Source organism: Urocitellus parryii, chromosome 9, assembly GCF_045843805.1.
Source record: "Urocitellus parryii isolate mUroPar1 chromosome 9, mUroPar1.hap1, whole genome shotgun sequence".
Lineage (NCBI taxonomy): Eukaryota > Metazoa > Chordata > Mammalia > Rodentia > Sciuridae > Urocitellus > Urocitellus parryii.
In genome coordinates, this window is record NC_135539.1 from 6,457,669 (window position 1) to 6,468,755 (window position 11,087).

General features: G+C 44.5%; 2 protein-coding genes across 2 annotated transcripts; both read right to left on the bottom strand.

Annotated features, from left to right (window-relative positions):
- On the bottom strand, nucleotides 1–945 carry LOC113180413 (olfactory receptor 1f45-like). Its single transcript, XM_026385312.2, has one exon. It carries the CDS (start codon nucleotides 943–945, stop codon nucleotides 1–3), a length of 945 nt encoding a protein of 314 aa, XP_026241097.2.
- A 4,659-nt stretch (nucleotides 946–5,604) lies between these two features.
- Nucleotides 5,605–6,507, bottom strand: LOC113180376 (olfactory receptor 1F1). Its single transcript, XM_026385258.2, has one exon. It carries the CDS (start codon nucleotides 6,505–6,507, stop codon nucleotides 5,605–5,607), a length of 903 nt encoding a protein of 300 aa, XP_026241043.2.
- Nucleotides 6,508–11,087: the final 4,580 nt, after the last annotated feature.

The window sequence follows — 11,087 nt, forward strand, 5'->3', positions numbered from 1 at the left end:
TTATTTTTGAGTAGATAAAAGTTTCATGGTAACCACTTTTTTAAGGGCCCCTTTCAAGTCCCTGTTCCTCAGGCTGTAGATGAAAGGGTTCAGCATGGGGGTCACCACTGTGTACAGCACGGTGGCTGCAGGGTCTTTCTCAGCTGAGTGGGAGGAGGAGGGGTTGAAATACAAAGATATGATGGTGCCATAGAAGAGAAAAACTACAGCCAAGTGGGAGCTGCAGGTAGAGAAGGCTTTCCACATTCCCCTTGTGGAGGGGACTCTCAGCACAGCGTAAACAATAAGAATATATGACACCAGGATGCAAATAAATGGAGCTATCATTAATAGCCCTGCTTCAAAAAGAATTGTCAGTTCATTGAGGTGTGTGTCTGAGCAGGAGAGTCTCAGGAGGGGAGTCACATCACAGAAGAAGTGGGGGATGGCATTGTCTGCACAGAACAAGAGCCTGGCCATCAGCAGAGTGTGCAGCAGAGCATTCAGGTTGGCGATGACCCAAGATCCAGCCACCAGCAGGACACAGAGCCCATGGGTCATCTTGGTTGTGTAATGTAAGGGGTGGCATACAGCAACAAAGCGGTCATAGGCCATCACGGCCAGAAGGAAATTGTCCATGTCAGCAAACACACAAAGAAAATACATCTGTGTGAGACACCCAGAGAAGGAGATGGTCTGCGTCCCTAGGATGTGATTGGCCAGCATCTTGGGGACAGTGGTGGAGGAGAAGCAGATATCCACAAGGGACAGGTTGCTGAGGAAGAAGTACATGGGGGTGTGCAGGTGGGAGTCCGTGCTGATGGCCAGGATGATGAGCAGGTTTCCCAGGACCGTGGCCAGGTACATGATCAGGAAGAGCAGGAAGAGGAGCCGCTGCTGCTGGGGCTGCCTGGAGAGTCCCAGGAGGAGGAACTCGGAGACGCTCGACTGGTTTGTGCCTCTCATGGTCTGAGCCCAGCTGCAGAGAAGAGAAACAGGTCAGAAACAGAAGCTGAGGGTTAGATATAACAAGTCATGCTCCAGCCTTGGTCATGTTAAGGAAACCTGTATTAGAATTGCTGATTCCGGATCTTGTTTCTACACCCTGAGCTTCCAACTCTCAGTCCTACATGGTGCTGCTCCCACTGGACTCTTCCTTTTGTTTACAAAATATAACAAAAACAACATTCACAGCCCTTCTCTGCTTTTAGGTTGGTCTCTGTTAATGTTCCCAGGCTTTCTCCCACAGGTTGGTAGCTCACAGGGACAAGAAAAAACAGCTGATTGTTACTGTGTTTACCTCAAGTTCCAGACAATGGACACGTGGTCCTTGCTATTTCTCCCTAAATGGAACATTTAGCAAGGGAGGCCTCAGAGAACATCACTCATTAGTAAAGAAATATTAACATCTTCCCTGTTAGGCTAGTACCTAGAGGGGTCAAAGCGATTGCTATCCCATAAGTCACCTTGGAGTTGCTGGTCAATGTTTCTCTTTATTCTAAGAATTAGAAAGACTGAGAAATACAGGCAGGTTCTGGGTGAGTGAGGAGCAGATATTCATAGGCTTATCCCTCCATACAGGAAGTCTATCTGGGGAAACCAGACAGGTATTTACAGTAGCATCCATGGCCACTGGGATTAGACTCCCTGAGAGTCTCATTAGAGACAAACAGAAAGTAATTGCCCATCTACTTCCTGGCCTCTGTGGACCAGAAACAGTGACAAAGTGTACCATCTAACTCCTGAAACTTGATAAAGCAATCTGGGTGGGAAAAATTCCCTGGGACCTCAAATTTCATCATCTTGCTGAAGAGTCCATAATTAATAGATTTTTCTACTTATTTTCTTATCTTGAATAAGATATTGCAACGTTGTCTGAATTAAATTCCCTTTTAAATTTTTTTCATATCTGGTTCTTTACTATGTAAAGTTGGTGACACATTTGCAGATAAGGGACTTGAAGGAGTGGGAGGGGTAGCATTACAGAATTGGGCTTGGTTCTTCAAAGCATTTGGGATAAAGGGTAACCTTTTTGTATTTGGGGGAGATTATCAGGAGAGCATAGCATGCTATAATTGAGGAACCCCAGGCTTGTGTTAATCAGCTTTTCCTCACCAACCAAAATACCTGACATAAACAGCTCAAAGAAGGAGAGGTTTGTTTTATCTCCTGGTTTCAGAGGTTTCAGTCCATGGTTGGTTGACTTCAATGCTTTGGGCCTGAGAAGAGGCAGAACATGGTGGTGGAAGGGCATGGGGCAGAAGAAAGCTGTTCCGCTCATGACACCAGGAAGCAGAGAAAGAAAGAGAAGAAGGGGCTAAAGATACAAAATACACTTCCAGGGCATGCCACCAATGACCTACTTCTTCCAAAGCATGGCCCAACCTTCTAAAGTGTCCATTGCCTCCTATTAATCCATTCAGATTTAATCCCCTAATGGATTAATCCACTGATGAAGCTAGAGCCCTCATGATCCAACCACTTCCCAAAAGTCCCACCTCTGATCATTGCTGCACTGGGAACCAAACCTTCAGCATATGAGTCTTTAGGGTTCATTTCATATCCAGACCATAGCAATGCTCCTGGAGTAAACTTCTCTTGAGATGACTTCCCAGCCTAATCTACAGGCCTTCAGAGGCATGGACTCCAGCAGCCTGGTTTATACTCCCTCACACCCTCCCCAGTGACGATTGATGATTGGACTGGGGAACCTTGGACTTGGACTGAGGGCTGCCAAATCATGATCAGTGGAGTTTGGGCTGTACATGTAAATCCAGAGGCTTGCAACTTTCTCCTGGCTGACTCACAGCTGAAGGAGCAAAATCCATGGATAAGAGCAAAATACACGCATGCATGCACGCACAAACACACACACATAATACACGTGCACATACACACACGCATGCATAATATACATGCACATACACACACATCAGAATAAGAGATGAGAATGTGGAAGAGTGAGGCACAGCACACGAAGAAGAGCTCATGTGGTAAGAGAGGAAGCAAGACAGCAAGAGGAGCCCTTACTCCAAGAAGAGCCCAACAACCTGGGTTCATGCACTGCCAGCTCCTGGCCAATTTCACCCATTTAAGGATATCCAGATTGGACATTGGGCCTTCAGTTCCTTTGGAACTATTCTGGAAAAACAGAAAATAGGAGTCCAGAATACCTCCAAGACCTGTCCTAACTAGAAAGGGCAGATACCTAAAGGACCCAGAGCAGTGGAGTGGGGAGGACTCCTGGGACCTTCCAGGTGCCTGGGTTTGGTGGGCACCAGCCCCATGGTGCCTTTTCATGCCTCTTCAGGGTAAAAGAACCAGAGCCACCAGCTGTAGAGCAGAGGCCCTGCTCCATGTTGGGATTCCCAGGCAGCAGTACTGTGAAAGATGGTGTTATGTGTGGTTTGGATGTGCTTTGTTTCCCAAGGTGGAGGAATCTTATTTTCAGAAAAGGGTCTGGACTCCAATTTTACCCCTCTAATAGAAGTAGATACATTAACCCCCACACCCTGGGAAAAGACCAATTTCTCAATTCACACAATCTAGCAACATTAGATGGAAGAGGTAGGAGAATGCCGGGCAAATCCAAACCACAACAGCCCAGGTAGAGACTTTATTATGAAATATTAGAATTCCAGCAGAGAATGGACTAAAAAGACAAAGGCAGTATATGCACAAGAGAATGAATATATGACATTTGTGAACTTTGGACATGGCTGACACCATTGGGTAACTGAGATCCTCTGTCAACAAGAGGAAGAAACAGGACTCTGTGATAATAAAGGCCAGTGTGATTTCATGGAAATAACAGGAATGTGACCCAATTTCCTCCCCTGCTGTTGAAGTGGATCACACCAGTTATCTGTGGAAATAGTAAAGGAACCAGATTCCTGTAATTCCAGCTACTCCGAAGCCTGAGGCAGGGGGATTGCAAGTTCAAGGTCAGCTGGGGCAACATATGGAGAGACCTCGTCTCAGGGTAAAAAATAAAAAGGATTGGGGTTGTATTCAGCAATAAAGTACTCCTGGGTTCAATTCCCAGTATTCGGAAGGAAGGAAATGTTAATAGATGCAGAGTTTTGTAAACCTGATGTTCACTGCAGTGTAATTTACACTTGTGGGGAATTGAATCTGCTCAAAGTTGGGAATTAGCCAAACAAGTTATAATACAATCCACCTTGTGAAATACCAGACAACCAAACACATCACATTATTAAGGTGTTAGATGACTTGGGAAGTGATCAGTGGTGAAAAATCAGAATGCAAGACAGTAGACAATTTGTAGCCAACTTGAAGTCAACTTAAGTGAAAATTATTTTCATGTGCTTTTAACAGTATTTTACAAGTTACTTTAATTTTCTTCCTTAAACTTTCTGAAATATTTTACAATGTGCAAATATCATATTTCAATTGCCACATATAATTTTAAAGCCTCTTGCTCACTTAAGTATGTCAAATTGAAAGATGGTGTTTGTTCATTCATCTATTCACTAAAAATAGGTCGCATGTGTGATTTGTGTTGGAGCCACGCGTTGCATGGGGCACCCATGGTGCACAGTGTGTCTGAGTCCTAAGATTACATCTTTGAGAGGACCTTGAAGATGAAGCAGGAAAGGGAAGAGGAAGGAGCCATAGCAGACTAGATGGCCTCACATGTACAGTAACTCAAAGAGTAGTTTTCTTGGGGAGTTGGAAAAGGGAATGAAAGTCTCAGCCCAGGAGAACTGGCAAAGGCTTCAAAGAACAGGAGACAGTGGCTTGGGTCCTGGAGGTCCAGGGAGGGTTTGCTCCATGGAAAGGAGCAAAACAACAAATGATGCTTTTCCCCTCAAATCAAAGGTGTATATTTTGCTAAATATGCCCCCACTGAGTAAGACAGTCAAATTGGAGGATGAGACACTATTGTGAGGTGGCTTCAGATTTTAAGTGAGAACCGCGATTGTGACTATGGCCAAACTACAAGTCTTTCAACACAGTGTTTTGCCCCACAGAGAACTTCTAGGGGCTCTATTTTTTACCTCTGTTGGGTTCACACACATCAGACCTCACCTTGAGGGTTTCCGGACTCACTCTTTCTCGCAAGCAAACCTAAGAAACATCCACAGCAGCATGATGATCAACTCAAAAACCATGTTAGAATCTCTGGGGAACTGGAAGGAAAACACTATCACCAGGACTCACCCAGAGATTCCAATCTAACTGGCTGAAGTTTGGCTAAGCATCAAATAAATATTTTCAAAGCTCCTCAGATGTTACTAACATGCAGCCAGGACTGAAAACCAGTGTTGTCGATTCTGAGAGCATTTTCAAAAGGGAGTAAAAAAATACGTGTGTGCTGTGTAGATTGTCAGAGGGACAGCATTTAGCAAGGAAATGCTTGACTTTTCTGTAAAAGCATTTAAAGCACAGGAATTAGAAACAAATATCTTTACCTATGTAGGATAGCAGTGTTGAAGTTAAATCAGAACTCACTGAGTGTATTATACTAAATTCTTTGAAAAAACTTTGAGAAATAGATCACTACATTTTGATGAGTTGACAAAGATCTCTGGGCCTGGGAATGATAGATAGCTCCATGGTGCTTTCATCAGTAAGACCCTATCCTCCCGCCCACTGCTTTTCTTAGAGCCCCTTCAAGTCCCTGTTCCTCAGGCTGTAGATAAAAGGGTTCAGCATGGGGGTCACCACTGTGTACAGCACGGTGGCTGCAGGGTCTTTCTCAGCTGAGTGGGAGGAGGAGGGGTTGAAATACACAGCGATGATGGTGCCATAGAAGAGGGAGACCACAGCCAGGTGGGAGCTGCAGGTGGAGAAGGCTTTCCACCTCCCCCTTGTGGAGGGGACTCTCAGCACAGCACAGGTGATGTGGATGTAGGAAGCCAGGATGCACACAAACGGGGTGATCATGATCAGGGCGCCCTCAGTGAGAATCATCAGCTCATTGAGGTGTGTGTCTGAGCAGGAGAGTCTCAGGAGGGGAGTCACATCACAGAAGAAGTGGGGGATGGCATTGTCTGCACAGAACAAGAGCCTGGCCATCAGCAGAGTGTGCAGCAGAGCATTCAGGTTGGCGATGACCCAAGATCCAGCCACCAGCAGGACACAGAGCCCATGGGTCATCTTGGTTGTGTAATGTAAGGGGTGGCATACAGCAACAAAGCGGTCATAGGCCATCACGGCCAGAAGGAAATTGTCCATGTCAGCAAACACACAAAGAAAATACATCTGTGTGAGACACCCAGAGAAGGAGATGGTCTGAGTCCCTAGGATGTGATTGGCCAGCATCTTGGGGACAGTGGTGGAGGAGAAGCAGATATCCACAAGGGACAGGTTGCTGAGGAAGAAGTACATGGGGGTGTGCAGGTGGGAGTCCGTGCTGATGGCCAGGATGATGAGCAGGTTTCCCAGGACCGTGGCCAGGTACATGATCAGGAAGAGCAGGAAGAGGAGCCGCTGCTGCTGGGGCTGCCTGGAGAGTCCCAGGAGGAGGAACTCGGAGACGCTCGACTGGTTTGTGCCTCTCATGGTCTGAGCCCAGATAAAGAGACAACAGCAAATTCAAAACCTACATAAGGATGTTTAGGATGTGATCAGTTTCCAGGCAGGCCCACATTTGCAAATCTGTTCAGAGTTGCCAAAATAGGGTGAACCCCACCCAGCATGTACAGTTTCCAACACTCCACTCCAATGCTCTTCCTATTTGACTTGCTGATTCTTGTTTTGTATAGTTTTTAAAGAATTTTTTTCACAATACCTTTCTTTCTTTATTTTTATGCAGTGCTGAGGATCGAACCCAGTGCATCACAGGTTCTAGGCAAGCACTTTACCACTGAGCTACAGCCCCATCCCCTTGTTTTGTATATTTAACGCCAAAAAAGCACAGAATCTCAGACCGTGTGTCTTTGCTTACATTTCTCATTCTCTGTCCACCACCCTTCGTAGCTCATAAAGAAGCAAAAGAAATGGCTTGTTATTAATGAATTTCTCTCAAGTGACAGCTAATGAAGTCAGGACGACTCTACTACTTCCTTTTTCTGTCAGATGTGACAAATGAGGTTCCTGAAAGAAGTCCATGTCTTTAAACAAATATTTATGTCTCCACTGCTGCAACCTTACCAGGGAGCTTGGAGCTATGGCTACCTGTTTCTCTTTACCTTGACATGACTGGCTAGTGCTGCTCTGTTTTGTAGGGATTGGGGTCTTGGAAATGTCAGCAGGTCCTGAATGAGTGAGGAGCAGATATTCGTGGACTTAGTCTTCCCTGCAGGAATGCTGTGTGGGGCAATCTCAGGGCAAGCATTTACAGGAGCCTCTTGGCCACTGGGACCAGATTCCCAAAGAGTCTTGTTAGAGACAAGCAGAAAATAATTGTGCCACCTACTTTCTCAGCCCCTTTGGACCCAACAATGATGACAAAGATTATCATCAAAGTTTAGAGGTAGCCTGGCACGGTAGTGGTGGCACACACCTATAATCCCAGCAGCTCAGGAGGCTGAGACAGGATTGTGAGTTCAAAGCCAGCCTCAGCAAAAGCAAGGCATTAAGCAACGCAGTGAGACCCTGTCCCTAAAGAAAATACAAAATAGGGCTGGGGATGTGGCTCAGAGGTCAACTGCCCCTGAGTTCAATCCCCAGTATCAAAAAAAAAAATTAGATGTAATTCTTTGGTCAAAAACTAAAGATATTAGAAATGAATTCATAAGATATAGACAAATCTGTATGAAATCCCTTGGGACTTCAAGCCTCATTACTTGGGTGATGTGAGTCTGTGCCCACTGATGTGCAAATTAGTTGTTTATCCCCTTTCTTCATTCAGTCATGGGTGTATTCCTGTTTTCTTGCAATTCTTGTTTCCTATGTCTGTACACCTTCAGAGGAAGATTACTGACACCATATCTTCTCCACTTGGAAAATGGAAATAGTAAGAACACATGACTTAGATGGGCTTAGTCTTTGAACATGTTTGAGATGAAGGGCAGCCTAACCCTGACAGGCTGTCTCTGTGATAAAACAGCACACTATAGTTTACAAACTTCAGGCTTCTGGAGTAGATGCCTTTCGGATGTCTCATAGTTTACTCTTTACTTGTAATGGAAACCCCTGGTCAACACCGGCTCAGTGGAGTGAGTGGGGCACTGTGGAGTTGTTCAGCTGGGGTGTTGAAAACTGGCAATTGCACCTTGGCATTGATCTACCTGAGAAGGAAGTTGTGAGCTTAGATTTTGCAAGATGATATCCAGATAAGTCTGAAAGCTGAGAATCGTCTACCACTAAAAATCCTAGCATCTAGGAAGAAAGTCTTTCATGAAAATAGCTTTTTAAAATATTTTTAGTTGTAGATGAACACAATATCCTTATTATTTATTTATTTATTTATTCATATGTGGCTCTGAGGATCAAACTCAGTGCCTCACATGTGTTAGGCAAGTGCTTTACCACTGAGCTACAACTCCAGCCCAAAAAGAGATTTTTTTTTTTTTTTTTGCTATACTAGTCAGCTTTCTGGCACTGTAACAAAATACCTGATAAAATCAACTAAAAGGAGAAAATATTTATGTTGGCTCATGGATTCAGAAAGGTCTGTCCATGGTCTTTTTGTCTTGCTGCTTTCAGCTTATAGGACAGGGAGCATGTGGCAGAGTAAAGAGAAATAGAGAAGAAGAGGCCAGGGTCCCAATATTTTCTTCAAGGACATGCCCCTGGTGACCTAACCTCCATCTATGAGGCCCTCCCCTAAAGATTTTACCACTGTCCAACAGCGCCATCTGCTGAATCATGCCTTCCCCACATGAGCCTTTGTGGATGTTTAAGATCCAACACATAATAGCGTTGCCCAAGGAATCCACCCAGCAGCATTTTTCCGGGCTCCTCCTTAGCAAAAAGCAAGGGTAACTGTCCCCACTGGGGGTAAGTGCAGAAGGTTAAGAAAGGACTTGAGTGGAGTCTTAAACTTGAAAGGGAGATTTCCATACAGAGGAGATGAGGAAGGGAGAAAAATGGGGGAGGGTGTTCTAGGCAAAGGGAAATAGATGAGCCCACAAAATAGCCTTGCCTCTTTGGGGAAAAGCAAGTAATATATCTGGAATTAGGGTGGAAAAGATTGAGCAGCTTAGAGGCTCCGCCACGCTCTACTCACTGCACAAACATCCTTAAAGAGAACATCTAAAAGCAACTGTTGCCTCTGTTCACAAAACATCCAGAAAAGCCAGAGAACCTGGAGAACTGTCTCCCACCAAGTATGTAGCAATTTACACTCACAAAGTGTTATGGTTTTTTGTTTGTTTGTTTGTTTGTAGTAGGGAACAGAGGCATCCATTACAGACTGATCTTTCTAGGAGTACGGTGTATTCTCATGCACTGAAAGCTTTTTTTTAATCTTATTTTTATTCTTTTTAAAAAAATTTTTATGTGGTACTGAGGGTTGAACCCAGGGCCTCACGCGTGCAAGGCAAGCACTCTACCACTGAGCTACAACCCCAGCCCCTGAAAGCTTTTTTGAAAAGAAGATCCTGATTCAGCAGGAAAGAACCTTTCATCCAAGTAATCTCTTTCAGAAAGTCTAAGAAGCAACACAAGCCAAAATGAGGTAGAGCTAGGAATACTGTCACTAAACAAAGCGTGCTTTCAGAGGAAAAAAAAGATGACAGAGGACAAAGATCTTCCACCACGAGAAGGTTAAACCCAGAGTGAGTGTATAGCATTCATGAATTCCTATGCCGTCCAAAACCAACAGTAACTCAAAAGGTAAAAGCTATGAACACATAACTGAATGTTAGTTATTAGAGTTTACAAATAGGGCTGGAGATGTGGCTCAGCGGTAGCGCGCTCCCCTGGCATGCGTGCGGCCCGGGTTCGATCCTCAGCACCACATACCAACAAAGATGTTGTGTCTGCCGAGAACTAAAAAATAAATATTAAAAAAATTCTCTCTCTCTCTCTCTCCTCTCTCTCTCTTTAAAAAAAATAAAAATAAAATAAAATAGAGTTTACAAATAAATGAATGAATCAAGAGAAAACAAGGTCTCTGAATCTTCCAATCTTCATAGATACCCATTTGAATTCTATTTTATAGATATAGATTTATTGCGGGGGAAAAAAAGTTTGATAGATGTCTGTTCCACATAAAGAGACCCCCAAAAACACAGAGGAGGTTGCGAAGGAAGAAAGGCAACCCTGAAGTTAGCACTCATGGGGAGAGCTGCCAAGACCCAGTGGGGTTATCCACCATGGGTGGGTGTATCCACCATGGCCCCTACTTAGTTATTAATAGAGGATAAAGGGAATTTGAATGCAGATAGCAGTAACCTGAACCTTAGGTGGGTCTTGTGTAGGCTCCTAGGAATATAGGTCATGGACATCAACACTGCACTGGACAGGACACAGCAGACCCAACAAGATCTAGCTTCAGGAGCTGCCTTATGTGCTACCAGCTCATCAGACCAAACCAGTAGGTGCACCCAATTTCCAGTGTTCTCTCATTCATAGTGTGTCCCTTTCTCTTCCCCTCCCTCCCCCTTTCCTACCAGACTTTCTCTCTCCCCCTGGTGGGATAAAGCAGTGCTCTTGACTCCCTTGACTGAATTCTGGGTGCTTTAATTCCAAGAGGGAGGCAAATGAGGTTGGGCAGAAATAAAGAACAAGCAAGAAAGGATGGTGATGTTTATTTTTGCTCCAAGCTGAAGAAATAGGTCGCTCAGGCTTCCTGTGGCAAATAGGAACACAGAGATCTCACACAAGGAAGCATGCAGCAGCATCATGATATTCCAGAAACAGCTGAAATTGTTCCCTTGGGGATGGAGAGGTTTCAATGTGTCCAAGCGAGGGAATACCATGTCCACCAAAATCACATTCCTAAAGCTTTACTGAGGAAAGAAGAAGGAAGTGGAGAATAAGAGCCCAAAATTATGTGGATAAATTGCATTCGGCTTCCTTCAACTATATTCCAGTATAGAACTTCAGTATTCTTTGAGCAATAGGGGCCAATTTAATTTAAATTCATGTTATGATCTGTTGTTTCAGTGTGTGTTTGCTTCCTCCTTTCCTCTGTTCCCTCCTCCCTCCCTCCCTCCCCACCCCTCTCCTTTCACTCTCTCTTCTCCTTTTTC